Raw genomic sequence first — 17,614 nt, 5'->3', positions numbered from 1 at the left:
ACGGTTCATAATAGCAGTAATGTTACAGTTATGAAGTAGTAACAAAAACAACTTTTTGGTTGGGGTGGGGTCCGCACCAAAACATGAGAAACTGTATTAAAGGGTCGCAGCATTAGGTAGGTGGAGAACTATTGCTAACTGCTCTAAGATGTCAATTTTATTGTGTACCGGAGCTAAGTCTCAGGGTGCTGCGCTGAGAAGGAATTAGATTTTGAACTTAATAGTTTACCGATCTGTTTCCAAACATGGGGGAGATCCGTATGGCCATACATGATCCTTTACATGCAGATGCTTGGGTGAATTTTAGGAATTGAAATCATAACCACTAAGCTGTGGAGGCACCCTGAACTCTGGAGCGATAAAGGGCCTTGTAGTAACTACAGTTCCTATAAAAATACCATGCTCAAGGTCATGCGTGAGTGACAGCAACAATACTCATGTTCAGAATCCTCTAATATCAAGGGGAAAAGTCTCTGCGTGTATTAGCTCCAGGGCTGATGTTCAAGGCGATTCCAATTTTACCGTGACTTATTTAAAGCAAGAAAGCTGTGGCATCGTGTTCTGGGTCTAAACAAGGTGCTCCTTCCATCACACCCAAGAGACTCGCCAGCCGTTCCCCAAGTTAAAAGTGCCACGCCCGAGCAAACTTCAAAAGCCGTAGACTTCTATTTAAAATGTGGGGGAAGCACGCGCACGCGCAGTACGGCACGACGGCTCCACCCTCTTAGCATCCTCACCACGCATGCGCCTAACTGCTGTTCCCGCTCCTCCCCGCCCCTTTCCCGCCCGGATGTTATTTTAGCCCGACCGGATGTTGTTGTGAGTCCGAGAGCCACGTGAGGTTGTGCTACGTCATCACCAGGCACGCGCGGGGGAACATGGCGGCGGCGGGTGTTGTGAGCGGGAAGGTGAGTAACGGCACCGGCTGGTGCGGGTGCTCCTGACCGGTGGCCTGCGGCTGGCGGGCGGGCGGGCGGCCGCCGAGGGGCAGGCGAGCCAGGTCGGCTTCAGAGGAGACCGGCGTGTGACAGCGAAGGGGCTCCGCGGGGTGCGAGCTGCCCCTCCGGGGTGCTGGCTGGGTGAGCGCGGGGTTAGACGGTTCCTGCTCCCAGGCGGTGCAGGCCTGGGCGTTTGTCCCCGGCTCTGCCCCGCAGCGCGGATCCTTTCGGGGACCCCTGAATCCGTTCCTTCCCCCTGTGACTCTGGTTCTTTACGTCTGCCCTTCCGACCGTAAAACCTTCTCTTGTAAAAAGCCTTTGGCCACCCTGGCTTGCTTGGCTCTCTGTCGTCTTTGGGGGAAGGCGTCGAGTCACCATGCAGAGGAGCTGACCAGGAGCTCTGCAACTCTGTCCTCAGAGCTTGGGGTCCTGTTCGAAAAATTACCCAGATGGTTAATGGTTGCGGGCGTTAGGTTGGGAACTGGCGATTGACACCGCGCTGGGCTCATCTAGAAAAGCCTTTATGAAAACGTTTGTTTCCTAGATGTCTTCGGGGGCGTTTCTGTGTGTGGGTGTCTGCCCTGCTGTTTTACAGGAGGCTCTGTCAGTGACACCCTCACAGTGGGCTAGGAACCACCATTAGGTACGGAGATTAGATTAGATTAGCAGTTTATATGCAGAGAGACAGCTTGTGCGAATATAGGGTTATCTGCTTCATGCGATGCACCTGACTGCGTTTCCCAGTGGCGAGTTATTTCGCAAACGTCAGTGACCGGCTGGTAATGACTCAGAGCACTAAGACCTGTTTACTTGTTGCAGATAGCTTCCGCTGTTCCTTCAGTTCCACGTAGTATGTTTCGCTGCTTTTCTCCTCGTTTTGAACTTGACAGCGTTTGTGCAGATTTAGATTGTGGAATAACAAATACCGGCCTTATCTTCGGTGCAGATCTGAATTGTGACCTTGGGAAATTGGATAATTGAGGCTTCTCTGTTCTTCGTCTTTATCTGCAGAACGGAAGGGATGCCGGGCATCCTGTATTGGAGTGCTTAGGGGTAGACGCAACAGAAGCGCTTATACGTTACGTAGTCTTGCTCTTTCGAAAAATTGGTTGGGCATCCTTTTAGGGTATACTTATATCCTTGCCCTTTTAAAATATTTTTGGTCTTTTTTATTTGAGATGAGTGCTAGTCATCTCTTGATTCATTACAAATTAGAAAGTTTATCTTGGTGTTTTGGGCTGGGCCAATCTGGTACTTTCCAAGATGAGATCTTCACAACTTAAACTACACTTCTCTTTTCCAGTTTGCATGGATTCTGAAAAGAACCCTCGATAAAGCAGTTCTGAGACCTAAGGGGCTGCCCACCTTCTACAGTCATTAGTACCGTTCACAGACTGACTGCCCAAGCTTAACTTGTCTTTTGTGACTTTGCTTCATCACCTTATTTGACTGAGGTGACTGTCACTAGGAGCTCTGCAGCTGTGTCCTCAGAGCTTGGGGTCCTGTTCGAAAAATTACCCAGATGGTTAATGGTTGCGGGCGTTAGGTTGGGAACTGGCGATTGACACCGCGCTGGGCTCATCTAGAAAAGCCTTTATGAAAACGTTTGTTTCCTAGATGTCTTCGGGGGCGTTTCTGTGTGTGGGTGTCTGCCCTGCTGTTTTACAGGAGGCTCTGTCAGTGACACCTTCACAGTGGGCTAGGAACCACCACTAGGTACGGAGATTAGATCGGCAGTTTATATGCAGAGAGACAGCTTGTGCGAATATAGGGTTATCTGCTTCATGCGATGCACCTGGCTGCGTTTCCCACCGGCTGCTCCGTGGATGTTAACAAAGACACAAGATTATTGTGATAAGTTAAACTGGGCAAGGCAAGCCCCACCCACACCGAAGGACCAAACTCTAGGCTGCCAGTTCTAATTGTCAGCGTGGAGAGAAACTGCAGATGGCCATGCTTTTCTTTGCATCTAAGGCCTGGAAATGATTAAGGAAATTAACCTTTTTTATTCAGAGTAATAAAAGACAGGTAATGGTTAAGAGTGTAGAGTCGAGCCAGATTTTCTTTTATAAACTAGCCACTTTCTAGTGACTTCAGCCAGTCTCTGCTTTTGTTTCCTCTGTAATACGGTAACAGTACCGGCCTTATGTGGGGTTCTGGGGATCATTACTAAATGCACCCCGTGTGGCCTGACTGGGAGTGGGTGCTGTGCTGGCATTGCTTCCTCAGCTTCCCTGAAGTTGATTGGTTGGATATTCTTAAAACCTAGGATATAGTATTTTGGTATGGGTGGGAGCTATCTGTTTTTCATTCTTATTTTGGGTATTGAGAAATACCGTGTTTTAGAAGTCATAGTTTTGTCATTTTGGTAGAGAGCCTAACCTTTAACAGCTGTGCTAGCTTTGTAGCCCAAGACATCGTGTTTGGATGCTGAATAAATGTCCTTATCCTATGGCACCAATTAAGGAGATAGTCCTAATTGCTTAGGATCAAACCTGGCTCGGCTTCTTGAGTTGTATGACTTTGGGAAAATTACTTAGCTTCCTTGTGCCCATTACCCAGTTTCATAGAGTGGTATAAATATAGCATGGAGTTGTTAAATGAATTAATATTTGTAAAACATTTAGAGTAATTCTTGGCGTCAAGCATGTGCTTGATAAATATAGATGCTTAACTACTGTTAAGTAGTATTGGTTTTGAATAGTTATTTATTCATGCTGATGGGTTTCTGCAAAGAAACAGAAGGCAGTACACAAATATGAAGGTAGTATAGTTATGAAATAGAGTGGGACGTATATAATGCTGGGAACTCAATGGTTGGTTTTTTAATTAAGCTTTAGCGAGCTGCTATGTGGCAGTGTTTTCTTTCACTGGGAGTAGAGAGAAGCCTGCTCCGCTCTTAAAGGACCCCGCCTCCCAACAACCTAGTCTGAGTTTAGCTCCCACAGCGTGGCCTTCTGTGACTCTCCTGCTGTGCAATATAAATGTGATTCAGTGGGGAAAGGAAAACCAAAGCGGAGCCAACCCCCAAGCATCCTGCAGTGCGAGCCAGAGCGTGCTTGAGTAAACAGAATACCAATAGAGTGCACTGAATTCTCCTCTTGGTGATGGGTTTGTGTGTCTTAGGTTTCTATTGCTGTGATGAAACACTATGACCAAGAGCAGCTTGGGGAGGAAAGGGCTTCTGTTATCTTACAACTCCCAGGTCACAGTCCAGCATTGGAGGAAGTCAGGGCAGGACCTGCAGTGGAGACTGGAGCGGAAAGCTAACTGCGAGCTCCTCCAGGCTTGCTCTGCTCACTCAGCTCGTTTTCAATAATCAAGAAAATGCCCCACAGGCTTGCCTACAGGGCAGTCTGTAACTTCACCCGAGGGCTTCTCTCTTCAAATGACTGCTTGTGTCAACTGACAGGAAAATCCATCCAGCACAGTGTGCATGGCTTTATTCGTATATGTGTATGTGTATATGTATAGGCATTTTTCTTGCAGTGTTTGAAAGTGGGTTGTAGCTTGATTGGCAACCCTGATTAGTTCTTAGAAGTTAGCTAATTTGCTTTGCTATATGTATAGAATCATGTTTTTAAAAGGCAACCAAACTGAGTGGGGACATGTTCCTCTGGATAGTGAGATAAGCAGAAACACTGTAACAACTGGTCAGCTTTGCTGTAACAGTGAGGAGAACTGAGTTCCTGGGATGAAGGAAAGGAAAAAAGAAAGCTTGAAAGAGTTTTTGGCATCCTCTGCTGGTTACTGTCTTACTCTGCAAATATTAAAGAAATTTGTTCCCAGCTATACCAGGCATGGGGGATATATCACATAGCAGTTGCTCTCACGGTTTCTAGACCACAGTTTTCTGAAGAAGGACATAGTTATCCTCTACCTTGTCACAATAAGACACAGTAAAAGCTCAGAGTCAGTGGTATTTTTAGAGAATTTTTATGTTCTGATGACCTGTAGCTTGACGATTGTCTGTCATGAAGTCAGATTTTGAAACACTTCACCTGCACCTTGCTTAGGTCCTGACATCATAGATACTCAGTGAAAAGAACAAAGAATAGAGAAGATGGGGAGGGAATTAGAATGTGAGAGATGGGCCCCCTAATACCCACCGTTTTATATTATAAAATCCTATTGTTCATTTTCAGTCACCCTAAGGCTTTTAGAAAATGTAATTCTTTTCTGTGTTTTACAGATTGTTGTTGGTGGTGGTAGAGTGTGTGTGTGTGTGTGTGCGCGCGCGCGTGTGCGTGCGTGCCTTAGTGTGGCTATAGAGGTTGGAGGAGAGCTGTTTTAGGTGGTCTTCTCGTTGGGCTTTGGGGACCCACCCATTGAGACATCTTGGTTGCCTTGTGGTAGTAAAAACAAACAAACAAACAAGACCCCCAAAACTTAAAAAAAAAAATGTGTGTGGGCCTGTGAATGGTGTGTATATGTAAAGGTCAGAGGACAACTGCTGGGGTCAGGTTCCCCCTACTGTCTGTGGGATGGGACTCAGGTTGTCAGGCTTGGCATTAAGGGACTTTACCTGTGGGGCCACTTCCCTAGGTCCTGTTCTGTTCATTTTGTTTTGTTTTGAACAACTTGAAACTATTAGGAAGTCAGTAGTTACCCTGTCAGAATTTGTTTTGAAGACATTTTTTAGTAAGAGTTTATTGCATGGTTAAAGTTGGCCACCTCCACTTTCTCTTAGATACTTGTATAGTCTTGTGAAGTCATTCATGCTTTGGGAAGGTAAAGATTTCTTTTTTCATATTTTAATTTTGAGATAAGCCATCACTATTTCTTTTTAAATTTAATGTTTTGATAATATATTTTCCCCTTCTCTTTTTTTCCTTCTAAACCTTCCCATACATCTTTTACTCTAAATTCATGGCCTCTTTTTTCATTGTTGTTACATAGTTATGTGTATCTACATTTGCCGAAGCACCTTAATATAACCTGCTCAGTCTCTGTTGGTTGTGTGTGTTTCTGGGGCCGACCATTTGGTGTTGGAGTGCCTTGTGGGTTTTGGTGCAGAGCTGAGAGCTCCTGAGCTCTCAGTCCTCTACTTGAGCATGTCTATTGTCCTCCTTCAGCTCACGGCTATAGGCAGGCAGTCATTGGTGTCGTTTGCGACTGTCCTAGGAAGTGCTCCCAGAGTCAAGTCACACAGTCCTGTTGTTCTCACTTCTACATATCTTTCTGCCATCTGCCTTTCTTGATTCCTGCCACCTCTGATGTAGTTGAAGCTGTCACAGATGTGTCCATCATTGGCTGTTAAGACAGTCTTCTGGCTTAGAAAGGGGAAGGCTGACTATAGACATTCTCCTGTTAGAACTCCAGTGGATTTTCTTTGTCTTCAGGATAAACTTCAAATTTCTAAATTCCTTAGCAGGAGTTGAAGAAATAACTGTGAATGTCACCCCACTCCTTAAACTGTGAAGATGAGGCCCTTGTAAGTCAGATGGAGTGGAGTGGGCAGTGGGCCGAAGAGTCTGACAGGCTTGTACTCTTTTGAAGGGTTGGCAGAAATTGTTTGTGGAGGAGGGATAATAGAGTGTTTGAGGTACAGTAGTTACATAGAAACCACTCAAGATTTTCAGGGAACAGGAAGACTCAGAGAGGGTACAGACAGAAAGTTGGCGTGTGGGTGTCAGGAGGTGTAGTGTCACTGTAGTAGAGGTGAAGGGTAGAGAGTCCAGAGGAATTGAAACTGTGAAGATGTAATCAGATGCACTGGTTCTCTGTTACACACATCACAGATAACTAGAGCAGGCCAGCAGAATGTATGTGAGCAAAGACTCAGACATGATGGGGGGGGGGTGTCATGGAAAGGCTGGCAGACTATAATACATAGTCAGGATGTTGAAAAGCTTTCAGGGTAATTAACTAGTTGGGATGTCTGATAGCCTGGCAATATGAAGAGCAGGTTCCTGCAGAGCAGAATGGTTTAAGATGCGTGTGCAAATGGAGATAGCAATTAGGTGCTTAGATGTTTAGTTGTGAAGCACAGCAGCATATCTGAACTCACGTGGCTTTCCCTGGGCATACTCTCTGTATCTAAAAGCCTAAATTGTTTTCTGTAAGCTAAATAGCTTTTAAATAAACTGAATTTTTGAAGCCTTTTTTGATTGTGGATTACTTTGTGAAATTCACATAGTTGTTAAAGTGGATATTATGAAGAAGCAATTGAGTTTCCATATTTGGAGAGATTTAGGGCAAGGGTTTTACCTTAAGCTTATTAATGAGTATTTTAGTTAAATGCTTTTCATTTATCCTTAGTTTTTGGAAATAGTTGGTGGTACTATAATAGCTCAGTTCGACATCAGTATAGAAACTGTAGGAGCTCACCACTGGGCTGTGCATGCTCTCTCCTCAGCTTTGTCAGGAGCATGGCTTTACATTCAGTAATGCAAAAGTGCATCTCTCTCTGCCACATTGAGTTTGCCTGCAATGTCTCATATTTGCTCGTTAACATTTATTGTTAAAATCAAGGTCAGCAAATTTGCTATAAATCATTTTCTATAGTCCTCAGAGCTCTTTAGTAAATTATTATTATCATCCTTTCCTCAGCATCCTTTGAGTCAATAGCAGTTCATGAAAACCAGGGTTGGCCTTGAACTCGTTATAAGGCTGTGGATGACCTTAAACTCTATATGCCTCTGCTTCAGCCTCCCAGTGCTGAGATTATAGCATGTGCAATAGTACCTGGTTTCAGAGGTATTTTAATAAGTTATCTGGTCTAGTTCCTTTGCTAAACGCTATTAATGTTAGTAAGCACATCATTAGTGCACATGCCATTTCATAGGTATGAATGGAAGTCAGAAGATAACTCAGCTCTCCACAGGATCTGGGGCTCCAACTCGGGTCATGAGGCCTCGTGCTTTTTTCTGTTGAGCTTCTCACTAGTCCCACCCTAGGAAATACTGTTGGACCTCCTGTGTTCCTTCTGGCCTGGAACTCAGACATTTGCCTACTCCTTTCTCATGAATGCTAGGATTAATGCTAGGTCATTTTAAAATATTTATTTTAATTTTTTGCATGTAATCTGTGCACCTTCTCATGCTCTTTTTGTAATACCTGCATAATAGAAAAGCTATGTAAATTGAAGATAATGCTGTATTGTTTAGGGGATAATAAGAAAAATGTGCATGCATGTAATACAGATGCTTTTTTGTACTAAATACTTTTTAATCTGGTTGAATTCAGAGGATATAGAATGTATACAGAGTTGGGGATTTCATAAAATGTAGTAGTTAATGCGAATCAGTCACTTTCTATTTGTCTTTTCAGGCAGACTCAACCAATTTCTAGAAGTTAAAGTTACACCTTTACAATTAGATAAACATGACTGTCTTCTACATATAGTAGAATATAGTGTAGAATTTTGAGTTTTGTGGCATGTAATTTTCTCTCAAAAAGGTACAGAAGATGAGCAGGGCATGGTGGTGTTTACCTGTGACTTCAGCACTGGAGGCAGAGGCAGTTTTATCCATTACCGTGATTAAAAGTTTTCCTGGGTATAGTAGACTGGGCTGGCATGTGTGGTCTCAAATCTGTCCAGCTCTTCTGGGATTTAATGTCTCCATTGAGAAATGAGGTATATACTTCTAATGGGTCTGCATTTATATGTTACTTAGTCTTTTCCCCTTACAGCTTTTGATTAGTGTGTGCGGAGAGGGACTTGGCTTCCTGCATCTGGTGCTCTGTGTGCTGCTTGTACCTTGGTAGGCATGACCTTTAGTTTGGGGAGATTTTCTTGAAAATGATTTCTGTGCTTTTGACTTCCTTTCCTTTCCTTTCCTTTCCTTTCCTTTCCTTTCCTTTCCTTTCCTTTCCTTTCCTTTCCTCCCCCCCCCCCCCCCCTCTAGACAGGTTATCTCTGCAGCCCTGGCTGTCTGTTCTTTCTGTAGATCAGAAAGAACACTCTGTAGATCAGTCTGGCCTCAGACTCAGAAGTCTGACTGCCTCTGCCTCCCAGGTGCTAGAATTAAAGGCGTGTGCCCCATCCCTACTACCTGGCCTCCTCCTTATTACTTTTACATCTGCTCTTTTCATAGTGTTCCAGGTTTCTTGGATTTTTGTGCCTGGAGCTTTCTAGATTTGACATTTGCTTTGACTGCGGTGTCCATTTCTCGTCTTGTGTTTTCAGTGCCTGAGCTTCTGGCCTTGGTCTCTCCTGTTGAAGGCTTGTGTCTGTGGTTGCTGTGAGGTCTGAAAGTGTTTATTTCCACATTTCCTTCAGTTGGGGTTTCTTTATTGAGTCTGTTTCCATATTCAGATCTTGAACGGTTTGATTCATTTCGTCTACTGTTTGTGTTTTCGTAGATTTCGTTAAAGGAATTATTCCTCATAAAAGCTGCTTTAAGGTATTTGTCTTGTGGTTCAGCTATGTTGGAATACTAGGGGCCCGCTGTGGTAGGTAGGGTTGCTGGGCTGTAGTGGAGGCCTACTGTCCTGGCTGTTACTGATTGTGTTTTTATCCTGGCATCTGGGATTGGGAAGATTATAATTTTAGGTGCTAATGTCTGGTCTTGTCTTTGGGGGTGGCATGTCTTGTTTCTTGGTTTTTGTTTTGTTTTCCTGTTTCTTTAATGTGGTGGTTGTATGTTGCCTGGTAGGCGATTATTCTGGGGTCCTGATGGATGTGGGCACTGGGGGTTCCAGGTAAAATGTGTTTCTGGGTGCTGGGAGCTGACACGTAGGAATGAAATAGTTGTGGCAGCTGCTGATGGGGTTCACAGGAGGGAGGAAAGCAGGGTGTTCCACCAGCATCTGCGTAGTCCCCTGGGAATGGGGGCAGAGAATGAGGACAACACACATCAGGTCTGCCGCAGTTAGGGATGAAGCTAGAAGACTGACTGTAGAGGAATGAAGGGTGAGGTGAGGAGCTGCAGATAGACTGCTTCCCTGGTCAGAGAGTGCTGTTGGAGATGGGGATGGGACCAAGCAGTGGGTGGGGGACTGTGTGTTCCGTGGGAGATAGGGGCAGGGGAAACCTCCTGTCTTATTCTCTGTAAGTTTATGCCTGTGTTATAAAACCACAGCAGCATGATCTTTTGTGAGACCAGGCCACTATAGGCGTACAGAGAAAGCACCTACCTGTCCCTTATATCTTATTGGCTGATCTTTTGGATATTTTCATGTACATTTTTAGTTTGAACTCAGTGTTTTCCTTAAAATGTTAAAATATTGTTATTGGTGTTGTATGTGGCTGGAAATAAACTCGGAGCTTTGTGCTTGCTAGCAAGCATTATATCACTGGTGGTTATCCCAGCTCCAGACTGGAATAGATGAATTTATACAGTAGGCACATAGCATTTAGTTAAACGTCATTATAGAGATGAATAAGAATGTGGGGAATGCCAGGGCCAGGAAGTGGGAGTTCGTGGGTTGGGGAGCAGGGCCAGGGGGTGGGGAGTGTATAGGGGACTTTTCGGGATAGCATTTGAAATGTAAATGAAGAAAATATCTAATAAAAGAGTTGTTAAAAAAATAAAGCTTTATACAGTATTCCAGCAAAAAAAGAAAATGTGATTATTACCAATCTGAAAAAGAAATATTCGTGTGTAGTGAAGCAAATTTCCTTCTAATTTTTTTTTATGTTTGAAGCTTCCTGAAGTCTGTGTGGTATGCTTTAATACAGGTTGAATATTTCTAATCTGAAAATCCAGAATCTGTAACGTTCTCAAATCTAAAATGTTTTCAGTTCTGAGTCGACACTAGAAATAGAAAATCCCACATCTTAACTTCGCCTGACACCCTGCAGTCACGGCACTCTAAGCCTTCAGACTGTATACATAAGGCATGTATGAAACAAAGAATTTTGTGTTTGGATTTGGCCCTGTTCCTAAAACAATCCATTGTAAGTACATATTCGTGAATCTGAAATACTTCTTGTCCAGTCAGCCTGTGATACGTTTGTATGTGGGGTAATCAGACACTTGAGCAGTATTATAGGAAAATACCTTGAGGATTGGGGAGAGGACTCAACAGTTCGAGCCCTGGCTGCTCTCCTGAAGGACTCAAGTTCAGTCCCCAGTTTCCACATGGCTCGAAGTTGTCTGATGCTCCAGTTCCAGAGGATGTGATGCCATCTTCTGGCCTCCAGAGGAACCAGGCCTGCAAATGGTGATTAGACATTACATGGAAGCAAAACATGCATATGAATAAAACATTTAAAAAGTCAAAACGAAAGAACACATCTCAGTTACTTTTAAGAAATGTTGAAATAAAAAGTGTGACTCGAGCCGGGGCTGCTTTAGTAAAGTACTTGCCATGCACGTGTGGGTTCAGATCTCCAGCTCCCATCGAGACGGAGACGGACCTGCCATTTCAGCTCTGAGAAGGGCGACACATGTGCATGATACATACACACATGTGAGAGGGAAGTCACATGATGATCTTGTTTTTTTGCTGTTTCAGATTATATATGAACAAGAAGGAGTATATATTCACTCATCTTGCGGAAAGGCAAATGACCAAGACAGCTTGATTTCAGGAATATTGCGTGTTTTAGAAAAGGTGAGTTTCTGGTAAACTGATTTATTTAATAATATAATAATAATAATAATAATAATAATGATGATGGTGATTCTCTTCAGGGCTTTGGAGAAGAATCTGAATTTTATATGTAAGATTACTGGCTTAGATTTTTCTCTAAACCTACTTTATTTAGGTTCTAGAGTGTTTCAGCCTCTCTTCTAGCCCATTGAGAGGTAGGGGAAAAAGAAAGAAGGCTTATAGGAAAAGGGGCTTATGGACCTGTTTAGAAGTTTTTGGGGCAATTCCAGTCTTCATTGTCAGGATATCAGCAGTCCAGTCCAACAGCAAACACTCAACACGAATCAGTAGCAGCGGCTTGATCGGCTGGACCCAGTAGAAACCACAGGCGTCACCAGGTTGTCTAGAGAGAGAAGAATTGGTTGGAGTACCAAGAGAACCCTCTCGTGTCTGCTCCAGCAAAACATTGTATGCTCTCTCACATGTCTGCTTCAGCCAAACATCCACTCCTGTGTCTGCTTCAGCCAAACATCCACTCCTGTGTCTGCTTCAGCTAAACATCCACTCCTGTGTCTGCTTCAGCTAAACATTGTATGCTCTCTCACGTGTCTGCTCCAGCTAAACATCCACTCCTGTGTCTGCTCCAGCCAAACATCCTCTCACAAGACGCTCCAGAAAAACAGCGCGTGACACAACTGAGTTTTCAAAGAAACCAGAAATTTCCCTCTTCATAAGATAGTGTATAGTTGAACAACTGTTGTAAATTTAACATTGAGATATGCTAGATACAAAATACCTTAGGTGATGAAAATCATGAATTATTTTAAATGTGTATGTAAAGCTGGGCATGTTGGTACACACCTTTAGTCCTAGCACTTGGGGGGTGGAGGCAGGTGGATTCTAGTGGTTTTGAGGTCAGCTTGGTCTGTGTAGCAAGTTGCAGAACAGCCTGGGCACCTGAGATATCCTGTCTCACGAGAGAGAGAAAAGAGTTACGTAAACATTATAGTAACACAAAGTTTTCATAATGAGAAATAATTAGAATTAAATTTCCATAATTGTTAAATAATGATAATGTTAGCATGTGTAAAATACTAATGTTTAAGGACCTAAATTTTTATTTTGCATTTAGAAGTAAAAAATGGATTAAGAATATACTATATTAGCTGGGCGGTGGTTAGAGCACACCTTTAATCCCAGCACTTGGGAGGCAGAGGCAGGCAGATTTCTGAGTTCGAGGCCAGCCTGGTCTACAGAGTGCGTTCCTGGACAGCCAGGGCTATACAGAGAAACCCTGTCTTGAAAAACAAAAAACAAAAAAAAAAAAACCAACCAACCAAAAAAACCCACCCCACCCCCAAATACATATGTGTGTGTGTGTGTGTGTGTATTTATATATATATTATACACACACACATATATAGTATATTGATGGATTATAAATATAATTCATGGTTTCTCTCATCAGGATGGTCAAGTTTTCTTGATGAATTCTAAATAAATTTCCTGATTTCCTTCTGTAGGATGCTGAAGTAATAGTGGACTGGAGACCATTGGATGATGCATTAGATTCTTCCAGTATTCTGTGTGCTGGAAAGGTATTTATAAACTATCGCCTAGAGAATGATATATGTTTTCTTTTTATGTGTGTATATGTAAGTATGTAGGCATGCATGTGTCTTATGTACCACCTTGCTCTAGTACCTTCACCTGTGTAGGCTTAAGTTTTTTAAAACCTACTTTTATTTTAATAAGGGTTCTTAAACACTTTACCCTGCCTTCTAGCCCACCACCCACCAGAGGGAGTGGGAAAGAGCAGTTATTAGGATGCCGGAAAGTTCTTTGGAGCTAACGTAGCCTGCACTGTCGGGCTATATGCCATCAGTTCAGTAGTGTCAGGACAGCAAACGCAGAGCAGCAGCAGAGGCCTGCCCCAGCAGAACCAGCCAGACCTCAATCTGCAAGTCAGCAGGTCAACCAGGAAGGACCAGCAGGGATGCCTGGAGTTCTCTGCTGTGCCTTTCTCAACTCAGTGAAGATGAGAGACCAACAAGTTGCAAGGCTAGCTACACAAGCCCCCATCACTGTCCGTTGGGTCTTATTTATACTCTCTCCAAACATCACCTGTCCATAACAGGTCTTGCCTCAGCAAAACACCATTTGAGTCTGCACCAGCTGATACCACTCTGTCCGTCAGCCTGAGTCTGCAAAAACGGCAAGAAGCCATCAGACCACCACAGGAAGTTTTTTGGTGTGTTTTTTTTTTCTATGAAGCCATGACAAAGGATGAACATAAATGAATGGCAAGGCATACAAATACCATCCAGTGTCATCCTCCATCTGTTGGGTCTTTCTTAGTATCATGTGATTGCTTTAGCAAAACATCCTTTACCTGTGTCTGCTTTAGTGAAATGTTCCTTCTCAAGTCTTTGTGAACTTGACCTATTTGTCTACTGCAGCAAAGCATGCCTTGACATAACTTTCTACAAGCCCCATCTCCCTGCCCCCTTCGTGCTGGCACTCTTCCTCCCTACAGTAGATCCGTTTTCTGTGGGGGTCACTTAGTTTTCCCCTCCTTTCTACCACCTAAGATTCATGCACACACACACATGCATGCACATGCACACGCCAATAAATGTTGGTGTAATGTTTCTATGCACTGCACAGAGATTGGCTCTGCCTTATACAAATGCTGATTTTGAATGGGCAGAGATCTGATTGCAGGCTGGACTTTGGTATTGCTAAGTGTCGCCTGTCTCAGTGTTTTGTAAACATTCCCTCTTTCACCATCTGATGTGCTGTATTACAAAGCTGATGGCCTATAGCAAAGGCAGGAAGCAGAAGGTTGGACTTAAAAGCACAGAGAGAACTCTGTGAAGGAGGAGGCGGAGAATTTGCTAGAGAGACAGAGAAGCAGCAGGCTGGGGCTAAGGAGAGGTAACTTAACAAAACACACGGCAGAATTAGAATAAATGGGTTAATAAATTAGGAGCTATTTGGGAACAAGCCTAGCTATAAAGCATAGACATTTATGGTAAATATGTCTCCAGGTTGTAATTCCGGAGTTGGCGATCCCAAAGAAAGTCCTGTAACATACACAAATTTAGGTTTCATAAATGAGAGAAAATGTGCAAGATTTGGATTAGGGCACATTTTCACTTTATCTGTAAAGAACTGGTATCTAAGTCTAGTCACATTTTTATTTTAGCGAGCACATATACATAACCTGCAGATTACAGATATACAATAGCAGGTAGCAATACCTGCTACCCTGCCTATAGGTATTAGTAATTAGTGTGCTATTGTGGTTTTGATTCTTTTGTCTTTCTAATGAGTAACATAGGGCCTCTTTTCATAAGATTACATGTGTATTTTCATTGGATAGATAGCTGCTCTTAAGCGCTTTGCTATTTGTCTCTTTTAAAACTCTTGCTGATGTAGAACTTACCATATAAACTAGGCTGGCCTTGAACTCACTGAGATCCTTCTGAGTGCTGGGATTAAAGACCACCACTGTGCCCAGCCTTAGCCTAGATTATTTGTCCGTCATCCATTCATCTACCATCCATCTGTCCGTCCAAGCACACAATCTGAACCATTGCTCTCAGTGCCATGCCACATTTACCCCGAGGATTCTGTTCCTTCTTTCGCTCACTGTCCTATATACCATACCTACTTGTGGTTTATTTCTTTGCTTTTGAGATGCTCCAGTGTTTCCTGAGAAAAGAAGTGTGTGGGAGCAAAGTGATTTCCTTTAAGGATAGTTTATTATTCTTGGTTATGTATATCTGAATCTGTGTCTGGATATCTGTACGTGAGTTGTTGACTCCTTTGGAGCAGGAGTTCCAGAAGGTTGTGGGCCTCCTGGCCTGTGCTCTGAACCCATGTCAGGTCCTCTTGAGACCAGGGAGCACTCAACTGCTGAGCCACGCCTGCAGCCCCCACTGCTGAGTCATGCCCGCAGCTCCGAGGTTTCCTTCCTCACACTTCTGCTTAGTGTGAGCTAATCACCTTTCTGCCTAACAGTTTTAATTGGAAAACAAAGTTCACTTCAGATTCTTTTTGAGTTTAATTTTCTAGATCTCTAGGTTTAACTTTCTTTATTGTTTCTGATCTCTAGGTTTGTTTTATCTTCTTTTTTGATGTTGAATCTAGTGCAGTTTTGATTCAGAATGTATTTTTTAATATAGTTTTTATGATTATCTTTATTTCTAGTCTTCAAGGTACTCTGGGTAATAGGCCTTGGTGAACATTTTTCTAGATGTTTGGTGTGCTTTTAAAATATGTAAATTGTTCTTTTAGTTGTGGTAAGCATTCTTGAAATTTTTGGTAATTTCCCTCCCCCAGTTTTCTGTTTTCTTATATTCTGAAACTTTTTAGGCCATTGGTAAGTCCTGTAACCTTTAAGAACTTTCTTTCCTATTTCTTCTTTGTTGCTTTTTGTTTATTGTATTCTTTAGGAAAATTTCTTAGTTTTTTTTTAATATATTTTTTAATGTATGTAGGTGTTTTGCCTGCTTGTGTGTCTGCACATGTGTGTGGTGTGTCCATGAAGTCCAGAAGAGGGCATTGAATCCCTGAGAATACGGTTATAGATAACTGTGAGCCACAGTGTAGAGGCTGGGAATTGAATCTAGGGCCACTTAACCACTGAGCCATGGACTACATTTTGACTTTCCAAGACCTCTTTCCTTTCTGAATGCTCTCCCTTTCTTCCCCTTAAGTAGATAGCATGGTGCTTGTCACCGGTATGATACACATTTTGTTTCTGGAGAGTTTAAGCATAAGTCATGTGCGCCTTCAGCTCCATGATAGTCTCTATGTAGCCCTGAGCAGCCTAGAATTTGCTGTGTAGACCAGGCTGGTCTTGAACTTGCATGGTCTTTCTGCTTCTCATGTGCTAGGATCACAGACTTGTGGCCAGCACACCCAACATAAAGATGATTTTAAAAAAATTGTGTATAATCTGATTGCTCTGCATGGCTCCTCCTGCTACTCCCGTGTTTGCTTTGGACTTCCACCTTTTGCTTATACACTTGTCTTGGTATTCAGAGGCTTTTGTAGTTTTAGGCTCATACTTACTTACTAGCAGGTGTTTGTGGGCGGGTAGGTGTTGAGGCCGTGTGGGATGGGATGCCTCTGAGGTGGGTCTTTAGCGCTCCTCCCTCATTCTCATCGCTGACTGTGCTGTGGAGAGGCCAGGGTGGGGATGAAGAGCGGGCGTTCTGAACGGGGCGGATGGTATGTGCCTCTAAGCCCTGCACTAGCAGAGGGGTCTCTTGAGTTCAAGGGCAGCCTGGACCACATAGGGAAAGAAAACTAAAGAACCCAGCCAAACCAAACCTTTATGGTAGCTCTCTGAAAATGACCTTTGAAGTGTGAGCCCTGGAATAATAGAGACCACGGTGCTCTGTAACTGCGTTTTCATAGAGTCTCCTCCTCGTGGGTTTGTGGTTTCACCCTGATCCCAAGCATCTCCTTCTCCCCTTTAGCAGAACCTTACACTGCAGATGTCCTTGCTCAGAGCCTTCTCTTCCCTGGTTAGTGTCTTTCTAGGCTTTATCTCTGCGTTGTGTGTGTTAGAGTACTTACCTTCTCCGTTAATTTTGATGGTATATTTGAGATTTTTATACATAGTTTTGTAACTTTATTTTATTTATTTTTGTGTGTTGAATAAATAACCATGCTTTCTTTAAATGTAGGGACAAACTCATAAATGTGCTTTTTTAGATAATGGCACCATTGTAGGAACATCATAGGATCTACCAACACAAACCTGGATGGTACATATCGGTCACCTGATGAGTCCTTTTGATATCCAGAGTATGATCATAGTGCTGTATTGTATAATATAGAAAAAGTATGAAAGTAGAATATGTATAGTCTTAATGACAAAAATCTAGTCAGTGTGTAAGCATTGCACGTAGCCATCTTCATTATCACAGATATACTGCCCATAGTTTGTTGTGCTGTGCTTTTCCGTGATCGGCTGCACGTGGTAGACGCATTTACATTAGCATCATCGTAAGTGAGAGCAGTGCCTTGTGCCACAGTACTAGACTTCTGCTAAGCCATTGTACAACAGTAATTTTTCAGTTCCACTCTAATCTTTTGGAATCATTGCTGTGTGTGTGTGTGTGTGTGTGTGCGTGCGTGCGCGCGCGTTAAGAGAGAGTGGTTCGTTGTTTACTTAA

At 43.1% G+C, this 17,614-nt stretch overlaps 1 protein-coding gene across 2 annotated transcripts in view; it reads left to right on the top strand.

The window, feature by feature from the left end:
- The first annotated feature begins 796 nt into the window (after positions 1-796).
- The window catches only part of Tbc1d15 (TBC1 domain family, member 15), a 53,623-nt gene continuing 36,805 nt past the window's right edge, over positions 797-17,614 (top strand). Inside the window, exons 1-3 of one of the 2 annotated variants that reach the window (NM_025706.3) lie at positions 797-908; positions 11,343-11,441; positions 12,944-13,018. In NM_025706.3, coding sequence (NP_079982.3) covers positions 879-908; positions 11,343-11,441; positions 12,944-13,018 — 204 coding nt within the window. In that variant the 5' untranslated portion in view covers positions 797-878. The remainder of the gene's footprint in view (positions 909-11,342; positions 11,442-12,943; positions 13,019-17,614) is intronic. The other variant, XM_006513957.4, reaches the window with a different exon arrangement.

This window comes from Mus musculus, chromosome 10, assembly GCF_000001635.26.
Source record: "Mus musculus strain C57BL/6J chromosome 10, GRCm38.p6 C57BL/6J".
Lineage (NCBI taxonomy): Eukaryota > Metazoa > Chordata > Mammalia > Rodentia > Muridae > Mus > Mus musculus.
Note: the sequence above shows the minus strand (reverse complement) of the source record. Positions and strands in the feature narration are given on the sequence as shown.